Below are 25,747 nucleotides of genomic sequence, written 5' to 3' on the forward strand. Positions count from 1 at the left end.
AAAAATCCACAGGTCCTCCGTAATATATAATAAGGAGGTCCCACGACAATTTTAGTCTTCTTCATCTAATCTATGGAACTCTGCTCAGAGAATGCATCTCCTTAGACTGGAACAGCAGCCACTGCTGGATCTTGTGCTGCGCTCTTAAAGACCTGGCTGCTATGAACTGAGGTGACATCAGTAAGGTTATCTCAGTTCACATGAGGGCAGCGCACTCGAGCTACTCAGAGTTCACAGCCACTGGGTCTTTTGGCAGCTGTGAGGCCTAGAAACCTTAAGTCAGCATTTAAAGGAGACTTTAAGACTACTGGAGTTTCCAGCTACTAGAACCCCTGGAAGCTGTCGACTATGGTTACCAAAGTTCACAGCCTCCAAGTGTTCCAGCAGCTGGAAACTCCAGTAACTTTAAAGTCTCCCTGGCTGCTGATCGAGTCTATGGAGCTTCGTTTTCTGAATGGAGCGTCATAGACAGGAAGAAGAAGACTGGGATCATCGTGTGACCTCCATATTATGGATTACGGCAGACCCTGTGGATTATAATTTATTTTATTATTATTATTATCTACTATATAATTGTCTATGGGTCACTTCCGTCTTTCTGTCTGTCTGTAACGGAAATCCCAAGTTGCTGATTGGTCGCGGCAAAACAGCCACGACCAATCAACGACGGGCACAGTCTGGCGGCAAAATGGCTGCTCCTTACTCCCCGAAGTCAGTGCCCGCTCCATACTCCCCTCCAGTCAGGGCTCACACAGGGTTAATGGCAGCGTTAACGGACCACGTTATGCTGCAGTGTAACACACTCTATTAACGCTGCTATTAACCCAGTGTGACCAATTTTTTACTATTGATGCTGCCTATGCAGCATCAATAGTAAAAAGATCTAATGTTAAAAATAATAATAAAAAAAAAAATAGTTATATACTCACCGTCCGTCGGCCCCTCGGATCCAGAACAGGCCTTTCCCGCTCCTCGCGATGCGCCGGTGACCGCTCCATGCATTGCGATCTCGCGAGATGATGATGTAGCGGTCTCGCGAGACCGCTACGTCTTCATCTCACTAGACCGCAATGCACTCTTGGGACTGGAGCGCGCGAGAAGCATCAGTAAACGCTTCGCCTGGATCCGCGGGCCAACGGAAGGTGAGTATATAACTATTTTCTATTTTAATTATTTTTTTAACAGGGATATGGTGCCCACATTGCTATATACTACGTGGGCTGTGCAATATACTACGTGGGTTGTGCAATATACTATGTGGGCTGTGCAACATACTACGTGGGCTGTGCAATATACTACTTGGGCTGTGTTATACACTACATGGGCTGTTATATACTACGTGGGCTGTGCAATATACTACGTGGGCTGTGCAAAATACTACGTGGGCTGTGCAATATACTACGTGGGCTGTGTTATACACTACATGGGCTGTTATATACTACGTGGGCTGTGCAATATACTACGTGGGCTGTGCAATATACTATGTGGGCTGTGTTATATACTACGTGGCTGTGCAATATACTACGTGACTGTGCAATATACTACGTGGTTGTGCTATATACTACGTGGGCTGTGCAATATACTACGTGGCCTGTGTTATACACTATGTGGGCTGTTATATACTATGTGGCTTGTGTTATACACTATGTGGGCTGTGTTATACACTACGTGGGCTGTGTTATACACTATGTAGGCTGTGTTATATTCTGCGTGCGTAGGCTGTTATATACTACATGAGCTGTGTTATATGCTACGTGGGCTGTTATAAACTACGTGGCTGTGTTATATGCTATGTGGGCTGTTATACACTCCGTGGGCTGTGCTATATACTACGTGGCTGTGCTATATACTCCGTGGGCTGTGCTATAAACTCCGTGGGCTGTGCTATATACTCCGTGGGCTGTGTTATACACTACATGGCTGTTCTATATACTGCGTGGCTGTGCTATATACTCCGTGGGCTGTGTTATATACTCCGTGGGCTGTGCTATATACTCCATGGGCTGTGCTATATACTACATGGCTGTGCTATATACTACGTGGCCGGCCACGAACAATCAGCGACAGGCGCAGTCCGGCCGCAAATTGGCGCGGGATTTGAACCACGCTTCGCTAATTGGTCGCGGCTGGCCGAATCCTGTGTATTCAATGTATTGTTCTAAAATCTTCATAAATAAACTACATACATATTCTAGAATTCCCGATGCGTTAGAATCGGGCTACCATCTTGTTATTTTAATAAATGGGGAAAAGAGATAAATTGTTTGAGAGTTTTTTTCAAATAAAGATTTTTTTTTGGTGTGTTTTCTTCTCTTTTTACTTACTGGGTTAGTAATGGTGTGACTGATAGATGACGCACCATCTCTCTCCTCGCTACTCCTCTGCTTCTCCCCTCTGTAAATCTCTTCACTGGCTCCCATTCTCTCAGTGTATCCAGTTCAAATTACTAATACTGACCTACAAAGCCATCCACAACCTGTCTCCTCCATATATCTCTGAACTAATCTCCCGATATCTTCCCTCACATAATCTTCGGTCCTCCCAAGACCTCCTTCTCTCCTCCACACTTATCCGCTCTGCACCCAACCACCTCCAAGACTTCTCCCGAATATCCCCATCCTCTGGAATTCTTTACCCCAACACATCCGACTACCAACCACATTCGGATCCTTCAGACGGAACCTGAAAACCCATCTTTTCAGGAAAGCCTACAGCCTGCACTGACCCCGCTGCCTCCTCACCACTGCTGAAGCTACCGCCTCACCAACACCGGAGCTCCTGCAACTCTCAACCTATTGTCTCCATCCCTAACATCCTGTAGAATGTAAGCCCGCAAGGGCAGGGTCCTCGCCCCTCTGTATCAGTCTATCATTGTTAGTTTGCTTACTGTAAGTGATATCTGTAACTTGTATGTAACCCCTTCTCATGTACAGCACCATGGAATCAATGGTGCTATATAAATAAATAATAATAATAATAATTACTAAGCTGTAGGCTTGATGTCAGCAAACATTATACAGCTGACATCAACCCACAATCCCATTTCCCTGATCTGCTTTTCCTTAGCTGGTTATTAAAAATAGAGGGGACCTCACATTATTTTTTAAGGGTCTCCCTGTATTTAATAACCAGCAAAGGCAAAGTAGACAGCTGGGGGCTGATATTGTAGGTTGGGAAGGTCCATGGATATTGGCCCCTTCCCAGAATAATAAGACCAGCTCACAGCTGTCTGCTTTTTCTTGGCTGGTTATTAAAATAGGGGGGATTCCACATCATTTTTTTCATTTATTTATTAGTATTTTTCATATATTTATTATTAATAAATGAATGAATGAATGAATGAATGAATGAATGAAAATAACGGTGTGGGTTCCCCCATATTTCTAACAACCAACTAAGGGAAAAGAGACAGCTGCAGGCTGATATTAATAGGGTGGAAGTGCCCATGATAATTGGGCCATTCTCAACCTTCCAGAATCAGCCTGCAGCTGCCCCAGAAAAGGCACATCATATTTGATTAGGTAATTCTGTTGCTTGGCTTCAGTTCTTCCCAATTGCCCTCGTGCAGTGGCAATCAGGGTAATTGTTTTGGGGGTTACTAATGGAGAGATGTCAGCTAGACACCCTCTTACTAACCTAGTAGAAAAATAAATAAACACACACACATAGAAAACACATCTTTATTTGAATAAAGACTCCCACACTAGTGCACATTCACCAATTTATGAATTAAATGATCCCATAAAGTACAGTATGCACAGGCGCTGGATGAATACTCTTATCAGCATCACGTGCTCTCGCTGCTATCAGTGAAAGCAGAAGACGCTGATGACAGTAGTAGTCATCAGCCAGCACCTTACCAGTGGTAACCTCGCCTCCACCTCTCACAGCTGCTGGCTCACATGCTGTGTGACAGTGTAGGAACCGCGATATCCAGCGGCTGTGACTGACAGTGACATCAGTAAGGTTACTGCTGGTCAAAGCTGGTGTTTCCCACGCTGTCACACAGATGACAGCGTGGAAACCGCAGGATGTTCGGGTCTCCTAATGACTTGAATGGGGTTCAGGATCAAATTCAGGTACCATTCAGGTACCCGAACCAAACTTTTTTTTTTTAAAGTTCAGCCGAACCCGATGAACCCGAACATCCACGGGTGCGCTCATCTCTAAACATAACCATTTAATATTTTTGACAAACTAGTTAACAATCTTTCAATGACCTAAAACTAAGGGAGTTGTCCTTAAATCAACAAATCACATATGCACAGGAAAAGTGTCTACGTATTGGGGTCCCACAAAAAACAGGGTCCTCGTTGGACTTCAGCACTCCAGCGGTGGAGCTGTACTCACAATCATTATGTGTTTAACTGGAAGGTGTTAAACTGGATGAGTCACTTGTAGAGAAGAATCTTGGTGTAATAACCTGCAGACATATATTCTAGGTGTAGTACAACTAGGAGAGTCACTTGCATAGAAGGGATCTGGGCGTAGCTGTAGATCCCAGACTAAATAGGAGCATGCAATGTCAATCAGCTGCTTGTACGGCCAACAGAATATTGTTATGTATAATAAGAGGCTTGGACGTATAGTAATATCACGATACAAAGCATTAGTGTGACCTCATCTGGACCTAGAGTTAGAACGGTATGAAGTAGAGCCACAAAAATGATAAGGGGCACTGAAGATTCTATTTTTTGTAATGATAAAAAAAATGTTTTCTCAAGTCAACATTTATCAGCTATCCAAAGTATAGGTGGCTAATATACCGTATATACACTCAGGGTGCAACCATTAGGACCACCACCAATCACAGGATCCCCACGTTCTATGTGAATGTAGTGGTAGGGCACAAATATGACCACTGCTCCATTAACTCCTATGGGCTTTGGGGAATGGTAGTGCAGATCCATGATCTCTGTTGCCAAAGACAGTGACTAAATTCAAGGTCACAAGTGAGCTACCGCTCCTTCCACAGAGAGGACTGTAGAACTCCATTCTTGTGATCATGGGGATTCCTACCATCAGATCCCCACCGATCACAGTGTTATCCATACCTCCTAACTTTTGAAGGTCAGAAAGAAGGACAGATGATGTGTCCCAAATGTTGGCTACGCCCCTGGCAACACCCCAATCCTCGCTCAGGTACCATTTCTTTCTTTCCTGGCAGGTTGAGTTGTCAGAGGGGTGGTGGTAGTGAGGGAAATTCAGGAGACGCTCGAGACTACAGGGCGCAAACCCAAATCCAGGACTGTCCGCTGTATCCGGGACAGTTTGAGCTAGAGATGAGCAGAAGGATTCATGGGTCTCTGGCCCAACATGCAAGTCAGGGCTTCCTGGCAGCTTAACGGGAGGTTGTGAATCTCTTACCTTTTGGCGTTCCCGGCGCGGCTTTTGATCACCCAGCGCTGGAGCGACTTAATCTGTGCCTCCTGTTCATCTCTATTTGGGACCTGCAGATTTATTTTTTGTTCCTTCATTCACAGTCGGTTCCGCGAGAACTTTCTCATCTTTACGTAGCTTCACTATATGACAAAAGCACCAATACCGCACAGTTCAGCCGCGTCTGTAGACCACAGGAGTCGCAGTTTTCATGAAGTCACATCCACTTTGCTTGGACAGTTAAACACAGAAGAATTTTTGTGCAAAAAAAAAGTATCAGAAATAACGCAGCATTTACGCTACATGTGAACAAGGTCCAAATTTTGAAGCAAAGTGGATGTGATTCCATGAATTCTCCGTCCCGTTTGGTCTAAAGGCACTGCTAAACTCTGCAGTGTTGGTGCATTTTTTCTCTATAGGCTTCTTATAACAAAACACATGAATAAAAAAGGCTGTTAGATTGCAGAATCAAAGCTTCTCCGTACTATTAAAAAAGCGTTAAAACCTCTGCTTCATATCTGCCACAAAATCGCATCGAATAAGCAGGAAAAGGCATAAAAGAAACGCAGCAATAATTAGAGAAGATTGATATTAAGTTGAGGCGTGAGGACACCTGCAGAAAAAAAAGCAGAAAGAACGGCCTCAGCATTACAGTTTTATTCCTTTTTTTATGGGTTTAATAAACAAAAAATTACGCCATGTTTTTAGGCAATTTACGGATCCCCATATATAATCTAATCGTTGTGTTGTGCAGGTTGTTACGATTACAGGGACACCAAAGACGTCCAATGTTATTTGCTGATTTGTGATGTTTATTATTTTTTTAAAAAACGCTTTAAAAATGGAAGTATTTTTTCATTATCAAGTGTTTTTTTTTCATAATTGACAGCCGATGCATGCTTAACCCCTTCATGACCTTGGGATTTTCCGTTTTTCCGTGTTCGTTTTTTGCTCCCCTCCTTCCCAGAGCCATAACATTTTTTATTTTTCCGTCAATATGGCCAAGTGAGGGCTTATTTTTTGCGGGACGAGTTGTACTTTTGAACGACACCATTGGTTTTAGCATGTCATGTACTAGAAAACAGGAAAAAAAAATCCAAGTGCGGTCAAATTGCAAAAAAAGTGCAATCCCACACTGGTTTTTTTGTTTGGTGTTTTTATTAGGTTCACTAAATGCTTAAACTGACCAGCCAATAAGATTCTCCAGGTCATTACGAGTTCATAGACACCAAACATGTCTAGGTTCTATTTTATCTAAGTGGTGAAAAAAATTCCAAACTTTGCTAAAAAAAATTTAAATAAATTGCGGAGTTTTCCAATACTCGTAGCGTCTCCATTTTTCGTGATCTCGGGTCGGGTGAGGGCTTATTTTTTGCGTGCCGAGCTGACATTTTTAATGATACCATTTTGGTGCAGATAAGCTCTTTTGATCGCCCGTTTTTGCATTTTAATGCGGCAACAAAAAAAACGTAATTCTGGTGTTTCTAATTTTTTTCTCGTTACGCCCTTTAGCGACCAGGTTAATCCTTTTTTTTGTTGATAGATTGGGCGATTCTGAACGCAGCAATACCAAATATGTGTAGGTTTGATTTTTTTTATTGTTTTATTTTGAATGGGGCGAAAGGGGGGTGATTTAAATTTTAATTTTTTTTTTTTCACTTTTTTTAAACTTTTTTTTTAACTTTTGCCATGCTTCAATAGGAGGCTAGAAGCTGGCACAACTCGATCGGCTCAGCTACATGGAAGCGATCATCATATCGCTGCTATGTAGCTGAGGCCTCTTTCACATGTCAGTGTCTCCGGTACGTGTACTGACAGTTTTCTCACGTACCGGAGACACTGACACACGTAGACTCATTCAAATAAATGGGTCTATGCACATGTCTCCGTGTTTTCACGGACCGTGTGTCCGTGTTGAAAACACGGAGACATGTCCGTTTTTCTCCGGCAGCATGGTCCGCAAAGCCTCCCGCACACGTGCACATGTAGAACAGTGTGCACTTTCCACTGTGTGCACGTACCGCCCGCAGGAGAGACAGCGCTACAGTAAGCGCTGTCTCCCCTGCATGTGGTGCTGAAGCGGGAATTCATTCCTTCTTCCCAGCAGCGTTCGCTGGAGAGAAGTAATGAAAAATCTTTTTTTTCTCTTTTCCCTTAAAAATAAAGTTTGTGCGTCCCCTCCTGCCTCCCATCCCCTGTGCGCCCCCCCACTTGCCAGGAAACACTCACCCAGCTCCAGCGATGTCTCCTCTCAGTGCCGGCAGCAGGCCCTGTGTGAGCGGTCACGGGTTACCGCTCATTACAGTGAGGAATATGCGCATATTCCTCACTGTAATGAGCGGGACCATGTGACCGCTCACACAGGACCTGCTGCCGGCGCAGAGAGGAGACATCGCTGGAGCTGGGTGAGTATTTCCTGGCAAGCGAGGGGGGGGGGGGGGGGGCGCACAGGAGATGGGAGGCGGGAGGGGACACACAAACTGTATTTTTATGGGAAAAGAAAAAAAAAAGATTTTTCATTCCTTCTCTCCAGCGAACGCTGCTGGGAAGAAGGAATGAATTCTGGATTCAGCACCCAAAGCAGGGGACAGCGCTTACTGTAGCGCTGTCTCCTGCACGGTCCATGTGGTCCTCAGTCGGCACACAGCTGCCGCACGTGTGCCACACTGATGTGCTACGTGAGCACACGGACACACGGACACGGATAATTCCGGTACCGATTTCTCCAGTACAGGAATTATCTGGACGTGTGAAAGAGGCCTGAATTACAGGCTTGCTATGAGCGCCGACCACACGATGGCGCTCACAGCCAACCGGCATCAGCAACCATAGAGGTCTCAAGGACCTCTATGGTTACTATGCAGAAGCATAGCTGACCCCCGATCATGTGACGGGGTCAGCGATGCGCTAATTTTGGGCCCAATGGCCGGAAGCGCCGGTTAAATGCCGCTGCCAGCGTTTGACAGCGGCATTTAACTAGTTAATAGCGGCGGGTGGATCGCGATTCCACCCGTCGCTATTGCGGGCACATGTCAGCTGTTTAAAACAGCTGACAAGTCCCAGCTTTGATGCGGGCTCACCGCCGGAGCCTGCATCAAAGCGGGGGTTCTGACCTTGGACGTACTATCCCGTCCAAGGTCAAAAAGGGGTTAATGCTGCAGGGACTTGCCAGGCCATGAAAGAGACATCACTGATGACACTTAGTTTCAGGGTGGAGACAGGGGGGCAAGGACTGCGGCCTCTGCCTCCTAATGATGTCTCATTTGAGTATCTCAGCATGCACTTAAACACAAAAAAAATGGTAAAAAAAAAGAAAAAGGAAAGCAGTTAGATCGAGGATAGGGCGAATGGTAGGGTCGGGTCTTTTAACTGAAGTGTATTAGATTATTACATTAAACAGAAATATAGGATTAAATCAATGTTAGTTTCAGACCACTCTTTTAATGGGCTTCTTTATAATGATATGGCCTTTTTAGGACATAAGTCATTATTTGATCGTTGATACCAATATTTATGGTTAAGTGAAAAAGTAAATTATGTCAAATGTTAAAGTGAATATTTGTGCAATTTTTATGTAAGTCTTATTATTATAATGTATTAGAATACAGTAATCGGCAGGAGCCGTGACCTGAAACCTCCGTCCCTGTCTGGTTTCTAACTCTAGACATAATATTTATCAGTGGAGGTAGCACGTCACATCGGTATGATGAGATCCTCTCGGACACTCGTGATCCTTTAATCTTTATCACTGACTCATACTCTGAAAATAGTCTCTGTTCAAGTCATATTGGGATACACTTGTTTCCAGGGGTGCAGAACAATCCTGGATACACACGATGCGCTGACACATAGACTGTACAAACACCATCTCTTCTTCTTCATGGGAGATCTTTTGTATATGTGACAGGTGATACAAGTCTTTGTTTTTTAGCAGGGAAAGACGCATTTAATTTTAAATCTTTGAGAGACTGTTCTTATCTATCTATTTTTTTTTAGCCAAAATGTTTTATAATCATTTTATTCAAATAATTTCTTCCTCTTTTTTTTTCATGATACACGGGACCTAATTTTTTTATGCCATTTTTTTTATATTTGCATTTTTTTTATTCCTTTTTGCCAACATCAGAGAAAAATGGGAAAAAAATAAATACATTTATGACCAGAAAGGCATCTTAATTGGTGTTTCCCTTCCTGTTATAATTATTTTTATAAATAGGAAACTAATTTGTTTTTCCGGACTGACAGCAGATTTCCTATTTTGCAAAATTATTTTTTTTGAGATGGTAAAGGACCGCTTGGGGAGCGTTTAAACATTAAAATACTTTTTTTTAAATTTCTGATTTATTTAGTAAATTGAGCTGGTATAATAATCCATTTTTAGAAAAAGTACAGCTTCCTGAAGGGTTGATCTACAGGCGCTTCTAAAAAAAAAAGTAGAATATCATCAAAAACTTAATTATCTCAGTTCTTCAATAGAAAAAGTGAAACTCATATATTATATAGAGTCATTACAAACAGAGTGATCTATTTCATGTGTTTATTTCTGTTCATTTTGATGATTATGGTTTACAGCCAATGAAAACCCAAAAGTCATTTTCTCAGTAAATTAGAATAATTAACAAAAATCACCTGCAAAGGCTTCCTAAGCGTTTAAAAAGGTCCCTTAGTCTGTCTCCACAATCATGGGGAAGACTGCTAACTGACAGATGTCCAGAGGGCAGTCATTGACAGACTCCACAAGGAGAGTAAGCCACAAAAGGTCATTGCTAAAGACGCCGGCTGTTCACAGTGTGCTGTATCCAAGTATATTAATGGAAAGTTAAGTGGAAGGGAAAAGTGTGGTAGAAAAAGGTGCACAAGCAACGGGGATAATCGCAGTCTTGATTGTTAATAAAAGGCCATTCAGAAATTTGGGGGAGATTCACAAGGAGTGGACTGCTGCTGGAGTCATTGCTTCTAGAGCCCCCACACACAGACGTATCCAGGACATGGGCTACAAGTGTCACATTCCTTCTGTCCGGCCACTCATGACCAATAGACAACGTCAGAAGCGTCTTACCCGGGCCAAGAAGGAAAAGAACTGGACTGTTGCTCAGTGGTCCAAGGTGTTGTTCTCCGATGAAAGTAAATTTTGCATTTCATTTGGAAATCAAGGTCCCAGAGTCTGGAGGAAGAGTGGAGGCCACAATCCAAGCTGCTGGAGGTCTAGTGTGAAGTTTCCACAATCAGTGATGGTTTGGGGAGCCATGTCATCTGCTGGTGTAGGTCCACTGTGTTTTATCAAGACCAAAGTCAGTGCAGCCATCTACCAGGACATTTTAGAGCACTTCATGCTTCCCTCTGCCGACAAGCTTCTTGCAGATGGAAATGTCATTCTCCAGCAGGACTTGGCACCTGTCCCCACTGCCAAAAGTACCAATACCTGGTTTACAAACAACAGTATGACTGCTTGATTGGCAGCAAACTCGCCTGACATTAACCCCATAGAGAATCTATGGAGAATTGTCAAGGGGAAGATGAGACACCAGACCCAACAATGCAGATGAGCTGTTTTTCAAGGGGTAAAAAGGCATTAGCCGAAACGCGCGTCGGGGAGGACAGGGGTGAGGTGCCAGTCCATACGTGTGATTTCTCTACTTTACCCGGTATGTATACACTAGATACTGTGCATGGGCGCTGCTACAAAATCATGGACCACACGGTTCTAAAAATATTTAGCTTTACTAGGTCAGTCCTGCACAACTATTGATTCCTTATGAGCTGTTTTTATAGGGTTAGTAGTGTATGTATTTTTGTACTGTAGACACCTATCCCCTGCCCCTTTAGGTGCATGCTTTGTGTTGCGTGGGGATTGTTTTTCCCTCTGTCATGTTTTTACCTGGCATTATTGTTAATAAAGTTTCTTTTGTATTCTTCATAATTTTGGACTGTTTGCTGCTTTCTTTTCTTTGCTGATTTTGATTTATCATTATTAGTATCGTTATTGCTTCATTATTGTTACTATGAGGATTCTTGTTGCAGTTATTATTGCTGTGCTTTGAAGCTGTCATCATTATTATTGCTGTTGCTTCTGTTATTATTATTTGTATTATTGTTGTTATTATTATGATGAGTTTTGCTATTATTTTTGCTATCACTTGTTGCCATCATTATAATTATCATTATTGTTGTTATGATGATGATTTCTTAGTATTCTTGGTATTAGTCACGTTCACACGTTCAGTATTTGGTCAGTTTTTTACATCAGTATTTGTAGCCAAAACCAGGAGTGGAACAAATAGAGGAAAAGTATAATAGAAACATATGCACCACTTCTGTATTTATCACCCACTCCTGGTTTTGGCTACAAATACTGATGTGAAATACTGATAGTGTGACCGTGGCCTTACTGTGATGATCATTTTTAGGCTATATTCACACTTTGCGGATTTTGCTGCGGATCCGCAACGGATTTGACCGCTGCGGATCCGCAGCAGTTTCCCATGAGTTTACATTACAATGTAAACCTATGGGAAACAAAAAACGCTGTGCACATGCTGCAGAAAAATCCGCGCGGAAACGCTGCGGATTATATTCCGCAGCATGTCACTTCTTTTCTGCGGATTTTCACCTGCTCCAATAGAAAACTGCAGTTGAAAATCCGCAGAAGAAAACGCAGTAAAAACCGCGATGGGTTTTCACTGCGGATTTTGCAATTCCGCTGTGGAAAAATCCGCAGTGGAATCTGCAAAGTGTGCACATAGCCTTAGGCCTTATTCACGTCCATGGTCTATTAATCGGTGTACACAGGCAGACATACTGAGCTCAATGACTGGCCGCCATGCTGTGGAGGTGACATCAGCTGGGCAGTCAATGCCAAACATCAGGCGCAGCAGCGGTGACTCACTGGTGGACCTGGGGAAGGTGAGTACAGCTTTTTCTGAAAGGGGACAACCCTTTAAGTGAGTAATAAAAGGTCACTTTTTTTTTTTTTTGCATGCAAGAAAACCAGATGACACTCTGACGGCAAAATCAAACACACAGACCAAAAATGAATGAAAACTGGATCACCGATGAATTGGTGCGTTTTTCTTCTAGGAAAAAAAAAATCCAGGATGTTTTACTGGTCTATAATTGTTATTATTTTTCTCTAATTTTTTTTTTTTTATAATCAAACATCATCATAAACATAGTACATATTATTACGTTTTTCTGTCATTATTATTACTGATTGTCATCATCATTAACCATGATGATTGTTCATTGTGTCGCTCTTGCTGATATCATGGCTTCCATTATTATCTTATCAATATTATCATGTTTTTTACTGTTCTCATTATGATTTCTGTTCATTGATATTATTGTTAATATTATAATTCTTGTCATGTTTTAGCATTTTATTATTAGTTTCTAATTTTTTTTTTTGTTACTATTTCTCTGATCATCATAATTATCATTGTGTTGTTTATGTTATTATTATTATTGCTATTTTTACTTAGTGTCACAATTATGTTTTTAGCTGTGATTATTATTCCTAGGATTACAAACATTGTGTTTTAGCATGGTATCATTATTGCTTTTATTGCTATAGTGTCTATTTATTATTATTCATCCTGTGTTATTTTTTATCATCAATAATTGTGTTCTTTATGTTATTATTATCTTTTGTTATGACTTTTTCTGTCTCTTGTCATTACTGGCTGTCATGGTCTTTCTCTCGTCCCTCCTCGGTGGCTGACCGCACACCTAGCACCGGCACACGGCCATTGGTGCAGTGTCCCCGTCCGGAGACGCCAGAGGACGGTGTTGTCGCAGCGCAGACGCGTGCAGCGCCGGGCAGCAGAGCGCCCCCTGTGGCCGCCTGTGGCCCCCTGTGGCCGCCCGTGCTCTGTGTGTGGGGAGCCGCCCACAGCGCGGAGGGTGGGAGCTGCGCTCGGCCAATCAGCGGCCGGCTCCGTGTATACGTCATCCTGGAGCTTAGAGCAATAACAATAACAAGCCAGCGACAAAGCCAGAGCAGCTGCGGCAGCTGTGCCCGTGCAGGAGCGCCATGTCCCACAGTGCCGGGCACAACCTCCCGGAGGAGCCGCTGCAGGGTGAGGAGCAGCTGTAATGCGATTATTACAGTGAGGTAGCAGAGCTGAGCGGTTACTGCAATTTTTTTTTATCTGGTTGGAGTATTGCAGCATCAGCAGTCCTATGTACAACCGCGGATGAGGATATGACGATGACATGTGCATAAAGTCATCATTGCTACATGTGTGATCAGCTCTGCTACATGTGTGATCAGCTCTGCTACATGTGTGATCAGCTCTGCTACATGTGTGATCAGCTCTGCTACATGTGTGATCAGCTGTTCTACATGTGTGATCAGCTCTGCTACATGTGTGATCAGCTCTGCTACATGTGTGATCAGCTCTGCTACATGTGTGATCAGCTCTGCTACATGTGTGATTAGCTCTGCAACATGTGTGATCAGCTCTGCAACATGTGTGATCAGCTCTGCAACATGTGTGATGAGCTCTGCAACATGTGTGATGAGCTCTGCTACATGTGATCAGCTGTTCTACATGTGTGATCAGCTCTGCAACATGTGTGATCAGCTCTGCTACATGTGTGCTGAGCTCTGCAACATGTGTGATCAGCTCTGCAACATGTGTGATCAGCTCTGCTACATGTGTGATCAGCTCTGCAACATGTGTGATCAGCTCTGCAACATGTGTGATCAGCTCTGCAACATGTGTGATCAGCTCTGCAACATGTGTGATCAGCTCTGCAACATGTGTGATCAGCTGTTCTACATGTGTGATCAGCTCTGCAACATGTGTGATCAGCTGTTCTACATGTGTGATCAGCTCTGCTACATGTGTGATCAGCTCTGCTACATGTGTGATCAGCTCTGCTATATGTGTGATCAGCTCTGCTACATGTGTGCTGAGCTCTGCTACATGTGTGTTTAGCTCTGCTACATGTATGATCAGCTCTGCAACATGTGTGATCAGCTCTGCAACATGTGTGATCAGCTCTGCAACATGTGTGATCAGCTCTGCAACATGTGTGATCAGCTGTTCTACATGTGTGATCAGCTCTGCAACATGTGTGATCAGCTCTGCAACATGTGTGATCAGCTCTGCAACATGTGTGATCAGCTCTGCTACATGTGTGGTCAGCTCTGCTACATGTGTGATCAGCTCTGCTACATGTGTGCTGAGCTCTGCTACATGTGTGTTTAGCTCTGCTACATGTATGATCAGCTCTGCTACATGTGTGCTGAGCTCTGCTACATGTATGATCAGCTCTGCTACATGTGTGATCAGCTCTGCTACATGTGTGCTGAGCTCTGCTACATGTGTGTTTAGCTCTGCTACATGTATGATCAGCTCTGCTACATGTGTGCTGAGCTCTGCTACATGTGTGTTTAGCTCTGCTACATGTATGATCAGCTCTGCTACATGTGTGTTGAGCTCTGCTACATGTGTGATCAGCTCTGCTACATGTGTGATCAGCTCTGCTACATGTGTGCTGAGCTCTGCTACATGTGTGTTTAGCTCTGCTACATGTGTGATCAGCTCTGCTACATGTGTGGTCAGCTCTGCTACATGTGTGCTGAGCTCTGCTACATGTGTGTTTAGCTCTGCTACATGTATGATCAGCTCTGCTACATGTGTGCTGAGCTCTGCTACATGTGTGATCAGCTCTGCTACATGTGTGATCAGCTCTGCTACATGTGTGCTGAGCTCTGCTACATGTGTGTTTAGCTCTGCTACATGTATGATCAGCCCTATTCCATCTGTGCAGCGATAGCAGATTGCACTGTGTGTATTGAGCCTTGTTTGCTTTCTATGCAGCATTTTTTTCAGTTTTCTTTGTGTCTTTCTCCGCTCTGTTTCCTGGCATTTGTCAACAGTCCCCATGAGGTGTGATTGTTTTTCCCAAGGGTTTGTTGACATGACATAGACTACGGCAATGGAGTCAGCATCAGTGTTTCCTAATAGTCAGCATCAGCATAGATGGATTCCTGACAGCGGTGACGGTCTGCTCCTTAAATTGGCCCCAAGTAGATCCAACAGGCAACAAATCTGATGATGTAGCAGAGCTGAGTATGTCAATGTTCCAGATATTTGGTTGTTATTTAGTAGGTAAACCTACTGGTATAAGAGAAGCAGCAGAATGACACAGTCAGCTCTGCTCCCCCTGTGCTTCTGATGACTCCATGAGGACTGCTCGCTCAGCTCTGCTGTATTTGCATTTTTCCTGAAAAGTCCTTTGTTGTGTGTGACCTCTGGTTACAAGATATTTCTCCCATGTACCAGGGAAGAGTTTTCTGGTTGTTTTACCTCTAAAGGACATAATACACAGCGACAGAACCCCCATTATTCTCCTGACATGATTGGAGTTGTAGTTCAGTCACAACTGGAGAATCATCGGTTGCTGCAGTAACCTTTAATACATTATAAAAAATATGATTTTTGGTTAATTTACTCTAATATTTACACCATGAGACAGTACGGAGATTCAACACTACTAAAATAATAAAAAGAATAATCAATCATAAGAAAATATATAATAATTAATAATAATGATTAATAATATAATAATAAAACTGAGTGTTGTTTTATTATTAATAATAATAATAATAATAATAATTAATAGAAAAATAAGAATAAATAATAAGAATAAGATGAATAAAAAAAGAATAGTAGAAAGAATATTTCTCAAACCAAAATGTGAAACATTGAAGTTTCCCCAGAAACGTAAAACTAACTTGTAATATCTGTCATTACATGGATTATCTTATAGGGGTCCATCCACAGGGAAGCCCCTTTTGACCGACTAAGCCGCCCCTGGGCCTGGACTCTCCAACCATAGAGAACATCTGATTTCAGCTTATTTTCTCTTATACCTGGTTGCATTATATTGTTTTTTCTGAGATAGTAACTCATCCTGCGTCTCAGGTTCCAGAGCTCCATTATTGGGATCATTGGGGGTCCCAGCAGTTGGACCCCCAGCAAACAGAAAGGAAATAGGTGATAACTCACTATCTTGGGAATAACTTTACAAAGAGATTGTCCGGTGAAAACACGTTATTCCTTATCGCCAGGATAGGTGATAGCTTACCGATCTGTGGGGGTCCGATCACAGGCCTCCATAATGCTTGGTAGAACGGGGAATTTTTCTCCCCGATAGAGCGGAGCAGCAGTGCACATGCTGGACCGCCACTTCAGTCATTCCCAATGGGTCATCTTCCAGCAGCCTCGTAGAGAATGAATGGAGTGGCGGGTGGGTGTCTGACCTGACGCCCCATTTTGTAACGAGGGGGGAAACATTACCCTTTAAGTGTGGGTTCCAGCCGTTGAACTAATAATCGACTACTCTGCTCTGTGCACTTTCAAACTGTTTGCTATACATAATAAATATATATATATATATATATATATAATATATATAGGGGCTATCCAGCCAGATTCTGAGCTCCTTTGCTCCTCTGATATAAAGCTGCCTATGCTCAACACCATGCTCAGTGTAAAGCATGGTGGAGGGTTAAATCAGCATTGTGATGTTTTTCTCAGCCAAAGTGTAGTTACTCATTAAGAGGTTGGCATTACCCAAGTTGACATATAAATTTGCAAATGTGGAGATTACCGTACTTCCAAACGAATCGTATGTAATAAGATCCTTTATAATGTTTTCTTGCTGCGAGCTATGACTGTTATCGTGTTTTCCCGGGTTCTGCAGCTTGTCACGTCTGTACGCTGTAAACTATAGTGTTATCAGGGTGCTCAGAGGGATGGCCTCATAAAAATAAAAAACGACTAAGATAAAGCATCCTGCAGTGATGCCATACAGTAATGGTGCATACGGGCGATAGTCCACCATCGCCTAAGGCTCTGTTCACATGTCCACTAATGATCTGTTAGAATGAATCAAGCAGAAATCTGTTGGCAAAAAAAGTTGTCCAAACACAACTTTTTTTTTTGTCCTTTTTAAAAAAAAATGATTTCAAATGGATACATTTTTTTTTTTACTATTGAAGTCTATGGAAAACGGATCTGTTATGTCCATGGATCCAGTAAGTAAAAAACAGATGGTGATTTAACGGATCTGTTTTCCATAGACTTCAATGTTTAAAAAAACTGATCCATTTGAAATTAGTTTTTTTTTTAGTCGGACAATGAAGTTTAGTGTGCACATCTTATTTTCCAATGGATTTCTGCTGGATGCGTTCTACTGGACGTGTGAACAGAGCCTTAGACGAGAATTACCCCTCAATATTAATCTAGGCGGATTAAGGATAGATCATCAGCGTCCAGAGTCACGGATCCAAGCCGGCGGTGATCAGTTTGTAGCTCAGGCAGAAGCAGATTGCACCACTGGCGGGGTCTTAAGCTATAAATATCAGGAGCCCCCCATGACCACAGCCTGTAGGACTCTAGCAGATGCTATTTTAATCTGTAGCTATTGGCTTTCTGCCTCTGTAACATGAAGAACCTGCTCCAGACAGCACGGTACTCGGGAAGGGAACGTCTGATCGCAGAATACTTTGACCCAGGAGAATCCCCCCCGCTGGCTGTAATGTCACCGCTCGCCAGATCTGTCCGCAGGGCTCCATGACACCTGTACTGTACACAGAGACCTTTACTGCCAAATGCAAGGAACTACTTACACCTTGCAATTTCCATTTTTCATGAGTTAAGTGGTGTGACTCTTTTTCTATGGAAGTGGCGTCTCCAAATGAAAGCTCTTTGTGCGTCACTCCGCCTAATTGTGACAAGCTGGATATAGGACTATGTACACAAGTACATCACAGTCCAATGGATTATTTCCGACCTCTGGGCGCAGTGACATTGGCTCTGTGTACAGGGGTTTTCCGTGTCCATAATACTTTGTTTTAACCCTTAAGATGCTTTTTATAAATGCAATTATTAATACAGCAGCACTATTTCTGGATAGCATTCCGCAGGGGTAGTCTGGGCCCGAGCATTAAAGTTGATCTCTCACCAGATTTCACCATAAAAGCTGTAAATGTTATTAACTAGATCTCTTAGACATGATGAGGCCAGGGTACTTACTTTGAAAATCCATGATAATTGCTGTATAATCCTCTTTGAAGTGTAAACTGAATCTCTTCCAACCTAGCTTGATTAACCGCTCCTCACTATCCCTCTTCTCTGCTGCTGAATCTCTGCCCAACCAGAGTATTGAGAGCCCCTCAGTGTCCCTCCTCTCTGCTGCTGCAGAATATCTGCCCACCTACTATGATTGACAGCTCCTCAGTGTCCCTCCTCCCTGCTGCTGAATCTCTGCCCAGCCAGCCTGATTATTCACAGCCCCTCAGTGTCCCTCCTCTCTGCTGCTGCAGAATGTCTACCCACCTACTATAATTGACAGCTCCTCAGTGTCCCTCCTCCCTGCTGCTGAATCTCTGCCCAGCCAGCCTGATTATTCACAGCCCCTCAGTGTCCCTCCTCTCTGCTGCTGCAGAATATCTGCCCACCTACTATGATTGACAGCTCCTCAGTGTCCCTCCTATCTGCTGCTGAATCTCTGCCCAGCCAGCTTGATTATTCACAGCCCCTCAGTGTCCCTCCTCTCTGCTGCTGCAGAATATCTGCCCACCTACTATGATTGACAGCTCCTCAGTGTCCCTCCTCCCTGCTGCTGAATCTCTGCCCAGCCAGCCTCATTATTCACAGCCCCTCAGTGTCCCTCCTCTCTGCTGCTGCAGAATCTCTGCCCACCTACTATGATTGACAGCTCCTCAGTGTCCCTCCTCCCTGCTGCTGAATCTCTGCCCTGCCAGCTTGATTATTCACAGCCCCTCAGTGTCCCTCCTCTCTGTAGCTGCAGAATCTCTGCCCACCTACTATGATTGACAGCTGCTCAATGCCCCTCCATCTTGCTTGCTGCTGAGCTCTCACACAGCTGAGTACAAGCTGCAGATATCAGTCAGGATGTGTGATCAGACTGAATACATAAGCTGTTTCATTCTATAGCGGGACTCCTAAAAGCTCATTTTAATATTAGAATAAAACAATACAGTCATTCTGACATCTGCGTCGTAAATGCGCCAAAAAACACATTAGTGTCTATGAAAAACGCATAGGGCGCAGGTGCCTGCGTTGAGCCGCGTTTTTTGACACATGCGCCTTTTGACTAAATGTATTTTTTTGGGGCGTTTTGGATCTTCAATTGTATAGGACAACGCATGCGTCAAAAAACCCTGCGTTGTGTATGCGTTTGACATGCGTTGTGCATTGCGTCGATGACGCTGCGCCAAACAACGCAAATGTGAACGTAGCCTAATAGTTATGGATGTGGCACCACTGTAGAAATACAACACCAGAGGGATATTATTGTGTTTACACTATTCACTATTTTTTTGTTGGTGCAACAAACATCAGATTTAGGATGATGTGCGCCTACCTTTACTGCGTGTACACCGGACTCTTCAGTTTTATATGCAGTGAAGAAATGTGGGCATTTGTTTTGCAATTGTACTCCAGGTAGAAGGTTGATGTAAACAATAAACAAAACAAAAACAAAGTACTTTTTTTTTACTGAGACCAATCTGATATCCATTGCGCAAAATTTATGATACATCATATGCCAAATAGATAAATTAGAATGAAAATGTGCCAGGATGAAAACAATCATGTACATGACCATATTATTCGTCAGCGTACAATCTGACAAAACATCAGATCACAATGTTATGCTATGGGGCTGTGCGCATGTCCCGTTTTTTTCCTTGTATCATTCGCAGCCATGTAAGTCAGTGAGTCAGTGGAAACCATCTGACTGCACTCAGATGACATCTGAGTGCAGTCTGATTTCCATGAGCTGATAGAACAGAGAAGATGGAGACATTTTTTTTCTCCATCTTCTCAGCTGGGAGAATCGTATCACAGTATGAGGTGAAAATGTTCAGGAAGAGGGGAACAATGTATTCAGTATGTATATATGTGGCTGCAGCCAGGAGTATCAGAAATAATCCAAAACAACGTGCTAAGTTTTCATATTTGGTGTTGGCAGCCTTAAGAGCGATCTCCCAGGTCCAGGTATAAGTAAATAAAGATATAATTATTTGCAGAGGACAATTTATAGACTTTCCTAATGGAGAGTGACCTTCTTCATACTTCTCCTTGCTTGATACAACACTGACCACACTGTGATGTTGAAATAGTAGCAACATTGTAGCAAGATCTCGGCATTGCATCATCTATGTATCCAGGTCAAAGTATCATCCCTTGTGTTCTGCAAATCTGCCAAGACGTTGTAAGCTTCCATAATGACACACTGTATGTCTGATGTTTATGGCCACATTTAGATCTAAAAAAAAAACCCTTTCCCTTGTAATTTTCACAATAGTTTGGTTGGAAAGTGAATTGTAAAAGTAACTAACAAATCCCTGGCAAAAACCTGGCGTGGATATGTAATGTGTTGTGCCACAGAACCAATGAGCATTAGCCAAATTAATTTGGGATAATCCTGTGAGAATAGGTGGCAGCAGGAACTCTATGGGGGGGGGGGGGGGGGTTCATGATAAAATGGGAGCCTGTGGTGCAGGTATTTTGGGGGAGTCACCAGACAGACACTGAAAGGGGTGTTGGGGAAATGATCACCTACCAACAGGGTTCTGGCTGCTTGGACCCCAAGATCACCAAAACTGGGCACTTTTATCCCTGCGAGAACGGAGCAATAGTGCACACGTTCAACCGCTGCTCTATTCATTCCCTATGGGGCTGCCAAAAAAAAGGCAAGTAGCATTCACCTATAACATGAATGTAACAGCAGGTGCACTTTCGCTCCATTCTAACCTTCTGCTGGTGGGTGGGCGTCTAGCTGTCGGCCCCCTTCTGACCTATGACCTTATCCTATGGATAGTTGATAACTTCTTTTCACTGGATGACCTCTATAGTGGGAAGTGATAGTTGTGTTTATTTAACATTCATCAGTGATTAAAAATGCAAAAGTTCTTGGGTCCCAATACAAAATCCGTAACAGGACCCCCCCACCCACCATGTGTCATTATAATACCAGTGTCAGAGGGGCTCCAAACTTCATGACCAATCTCAGCGCCCTGTAATATACGAGTGCCCATCCTGATCATTTTTATAACGGTAGATTTACAGAATAACAGAACTTTCTATTTCTTTGGGTTAAACTTGAGTTAATTTGCTACATTAATAGCAAGATTGTGAACAAGGCAGTATTGGCACTGCTGGCGCTCCCTGAGCCTCCGTGGCATAAACACGGCGGGCAGCCAAGTTTTTCTCTGGGCGATTAAAGCAACACAACCTTCAACAATGGACTAAGCAAACAGTTCAGTCCCTTTAATGAGCTAATGAGCGGGTTAAGGATCTCTAGATCTCCGGCGCGCTGGGCGGCGGTGGGTTTTCGAGTAACAGCTAAGGACATGTTATATTGCTATTTTTACGTGAACTTTTGTTCTCTCACCTCCGCTGTATGGTGAAAACAAATGGCATGTGACTGGCAGTCAGCAGATTGCCACATACTGTACAGAGCGTTTACATGGAGTGCGATGACATAAGTGATGAGGCCGGCGATGTGAAGTATGTTCCCATTACTACTGGTAAATATTGTCACTGTTTTGCAGGTTAATAATAAAACTGGCGATGATTGCCCTCAGACCTGAACCTAAGTGACCTTAATCCACCTGTTTATCGATAGAGTAGAGTTTACAATAGCCATGATAATTATCTTAGCAATGTACCACAAAGAAAAGTTTCGTTATTTTCAATATGTGCCGCATTTTTAAGAACCTGATTCATCAATCTTTTTACCGCTTTTTTTTGGTGTAAAAACACCTTGAAATGGTTCCATTTTTTTTTGCCAAAAAAAGTCTGACTTAGTGTTTTTATGCTAATCCCATCCGGCTTCAACAAAATGGACGGCCCATGTGTTGGGACAGAGCATGGTGAAACCCATCAACATTTACCTAACCTTAGTGGCATACATTTTGCCAGATCATACTACAGATTTAAGGCGCATCTTACCCCAGCGGTTCCTTCATTAAAGAGACACTGTCACCTGAATTTGGAGGGAACAATCTTCAGCCATGGAGGCGGGGTTTTTGGGTTTTTGATTCACCCTTTCCTTACCCGCTGGCTGCATGATGGCTCCAATATTGGATTGAAGTTCATTCTCTGTCCTCCATAGTACACGCCTGCGCTGTACAAGATTGCCTTGTGCAGGCATGTACTACGGAGGACAGAGAATGAACTGCAATCCAATATTGCAGCCAGCATGCAGCCAGCGGGTAAGGAAAGGGTGAATCAAAAACCCCCAAACCCCGCCTCCATGCCTGAAGATTGTTCCCTCCAAATTCAGGTGACAGTGTCCCTTTAAGACTGCCATGCAAAACTCCAGTGTTAAAGCAGTCGTCCACTACTAGGACAACTCCTTCTAATTCCCAATGTTTGGCCCGTTAAAAAAACCATCTATTCTCAACGTTCCGGTGCCATTCCAGCACTCGCCGGGGCTCACATGAGGTTGTCACGTCACACGAGCCCTGCGCCCCAGTCAGCGCCGGCTTCACTAGTGGACAGCCCCTTTAATCAGCTGAGCCCATTGTGTTTACTGGACTTGCACAATTTGTTCCAACCCAAAGTTTGGATCCATATAACAGATAGGAATACCGTCAGTATCCTCCTTACAGATATCGGTCTCTTCAGTTTGCAGACTATGTTATTATATTAATCTGCTAATCTGTATCACTTATATAAATAAGTCTTGCATAGATTTAGACATGTGCAGATGTGCTGACAGTTCTAGAGACCGTGACTTTTTGACCTTTTGAGAAATAGTCATTCTTTCTTATTTACTAATACTCACGTATCACTTTTGTAAACATTCCCAAGGCGTGAACTACTTGATATAAAGAAATAAATGAATGCCGACTCTGGGACGTCATTCCAAGACATTGACCCGACACTTACAAGCGTTGTCTGTGCTCTCACCGATCGCGATCTGAAGAGATGACTCTTTGTGGAACAGATCAAGATACTCAAACACAGACTTATACACAGACTATAGGGAGAATAGAGATGTGGATTGTTGGCATCGTATTATGGATTCTCAGATTTGGGCCGCATTTATTTTGTATGAAGAATAGAGGTGATTGCCAGGACTGAATTTACCAATTTGTCAAAAGTTGTCAAAACTCTATTGTATTGTAAACCTAACTGAACCCATTTTCAGCAGAATTAACTAATTTATTTTGCATTATATTACAGTATATATAGGAAATGAATGTTGTCCTGTCAATAGTACCCGTCTGCTTTGGGCTACTACATTTTTAATAAATCCTTTTTTTTTATTGAAAAAGTCCCAAAGAACAAACACAAACTGAAACAAACAATCCATCGAAGATAGGAAAGTGGCGCTGCTGTTTGTTTTTGCTAGGCATCCATTATGCTTTACTTCTAATGGATATATTTTTAAAGAGCTCTAGTTACCTTTTGATCAGGCACAATTTCATTTAATGGAACTGTCTAATTAAATAAATAATGGATAGAATGAAAAGACATTTTGCTTGTTTATGAAATTTATTGGCTAAAATGTTAAAAAAAAGAGTCTTCGGCTATGTGCACACGTAGGGAATGGGGTGCAGAATTTTCTGCACAAAATCCGCATCTCCTGGCAGAATCCGCAGCCGCGGATTTGCTGCGGATTTTGTGTGGATTTGCCGCGGAATTGATGCGTATTTTGTCCGGATTTTATGCAGTTTTTGCAACCGCGGATTTCGATCATGGAGGGGTGCAGAAACGCTGCAGATCCCACAAAAGAAGTGACGTGCACTTCTTTTAAATCCACAGCAGTTCCGCACTGATTTTTCCACACCATCTGCACAGCTATTTTTTTACCCATTGACTTACATTGTACTGTACATCACAGTGCGGATCTGCAGCGTTTCTGCGCAGAAAAATCCGCTGCGGATCCGCAGCAAATCAGCATCGTGCGCACACAGCCTTCTACATCAAGGTGTTTCTTTTTTCGAAGAAAAAAGTAGCTCAGTATTATTCCTTATCTTTTCTTTAAGGCTGTGTGCACACGTTGCGGTTTTTGCGCGGTTTTTCCCGATAAAAACGCTATAAAACCGCAAAAAAAATGCATACAATAAGCATCCCATCATTTAGAATGAATTCCGCATGTTTTGTGCACATGATGCGTTTTTTTCCGCGAAAAAAATGCATCGCGGTAAAAAACGCAGCATGTTCATTAATTTTGCGTTTTTTTTTTGCGGATTTCCCACTACAAAATGCATTGGGAAGTGTCCGGAAAAAACGCGTCAAAACCGCGGCAAAAACGCATGCGGTTTTTTTGCGGATTTCTTGCAGAAAATGTCCGTTTTTTCTCAGGAATTTTCTGCGAGAAATCCTGAACGTGTGCACATAGCCTTAAACAGAAAGGCTATATTCACACTTTGCGGATTTTGCTGCGGATCCGCAGCGGATTTGACCGCTGCGGATCCGCAGCAGTTTCCCATGAGTTTACATTTCAATGTAAACCTATGGGAAACAAAAAACGCTGTGCACATGCTGCAGAAAAATCCGCTCGGAAACGCTGCGGATTACATTCCGCAGCATGTCACTTCTTTTCTGCGGATTTTCACCTGCTCCAATAGAAAACTGCAGATGAAAATCCGCAGAAGAAAACGCAGTAAAAACCGCAATAAATCCGCAGTAAAAACCGCGATGGGTTTTCACTGCGGATTTTGCAATTCTGCTGCGGAAAAATCCGCAGTGGAATCTGCAGAGTGTGAACATAGCCAAAAATCTAATGCAATGGAGCCTACATGAAGAGAGCTGATATAAAAAGAAAATACCAATTTAAAAAAAGGTTCTTTAAAGGGTTTCTTTGGCATCATTCATTTCTGCATTGTGAGGTGAGCGACACAATATGGTGGCCGCCAGGACGACCAGTATCATTACATTACATCATTATTATCCAATTCATTACAGCACCTGCTGACAGCGCAGGCACCTATCTATATATAGGAAATGATGGTGGATCAAAACAAATTGACTTGTATATCCAGCTTAGGATAAGAATAAATCATAATTTTTTAATATGACTGCGCTAACTGGTTTCCTTGTGCTCTTGTGTTCAGGTTCCTGGGTAGAGCTGCATTTTAGCAATAATGGTCATGGTGGCGTGCCAGCAGTAGGAGGACAAGAACAGGTGCCGGCCTCAATCTCCATTCACAATGGGGACATGGAGAAGATATTATTGGATGCACAACATGAGTCTGGAAGAAGTAGCTCCAGAGAGAGTTCCCGCTGTGATAGGTATGATGTCGTATGTAGCACTCAATGGTGCAAGCTGAGATCTACTTGTTAGAATGTCCTTGGATATTTCCACTCGC

The 25,747-nt window shown here is 42.9% G+C and overlaps 1 protein-coding gene across 2 annotated transcripts in view; it reads left to right on the forward strand.

Moving 5' to 3' along the window:
• The first annotated feature begins 13,318 nt into the window (after positions 1-13,318).
• The window catches only part of BNIP3 (BCL2 interacting protein 3), a 29,691-nt gene continuing 17,262 nt past the window's right edge, over positions 13,319-25,747 (forward strand). Inside the window, exons 1-2 of one of the 2 annotated variants that reach the window (XM_069753898.1) lie at positions 13,319-13,454; positions 25,493-25,670. In XM_069753898.1, the coding sequence (XP_069609999.1) occupies positions 13,409-13,454; positions 25,493-25,670 (224 nt within the window). In that variant the 5' untranslated portion in view covers positions 13,319-13,408. Of the gene's footprint in view, positions 13,455-23,411; positions 23,497-25,492; positions 25,671-25,747 lie in introns of those variants that run through there. The other variant, XM_069753897.1, reaches the window with a different exon arrangement.

Source organism: Ranitomeya imitator, chromosome 2 (genome assembly GCF_032444005.1).
Source record: "Ranitomeya imitator isolate aRanImi1 chromosome 2, aRanImi1.pri, whole genome shotgun sequence".
Classification (NCBI taxonomy): Eukaryota; Metazoa; Chordata; class Amphibia; order Anura; family Dendrobatidae; genus Ranitomeya; species Ranitomeya imitator.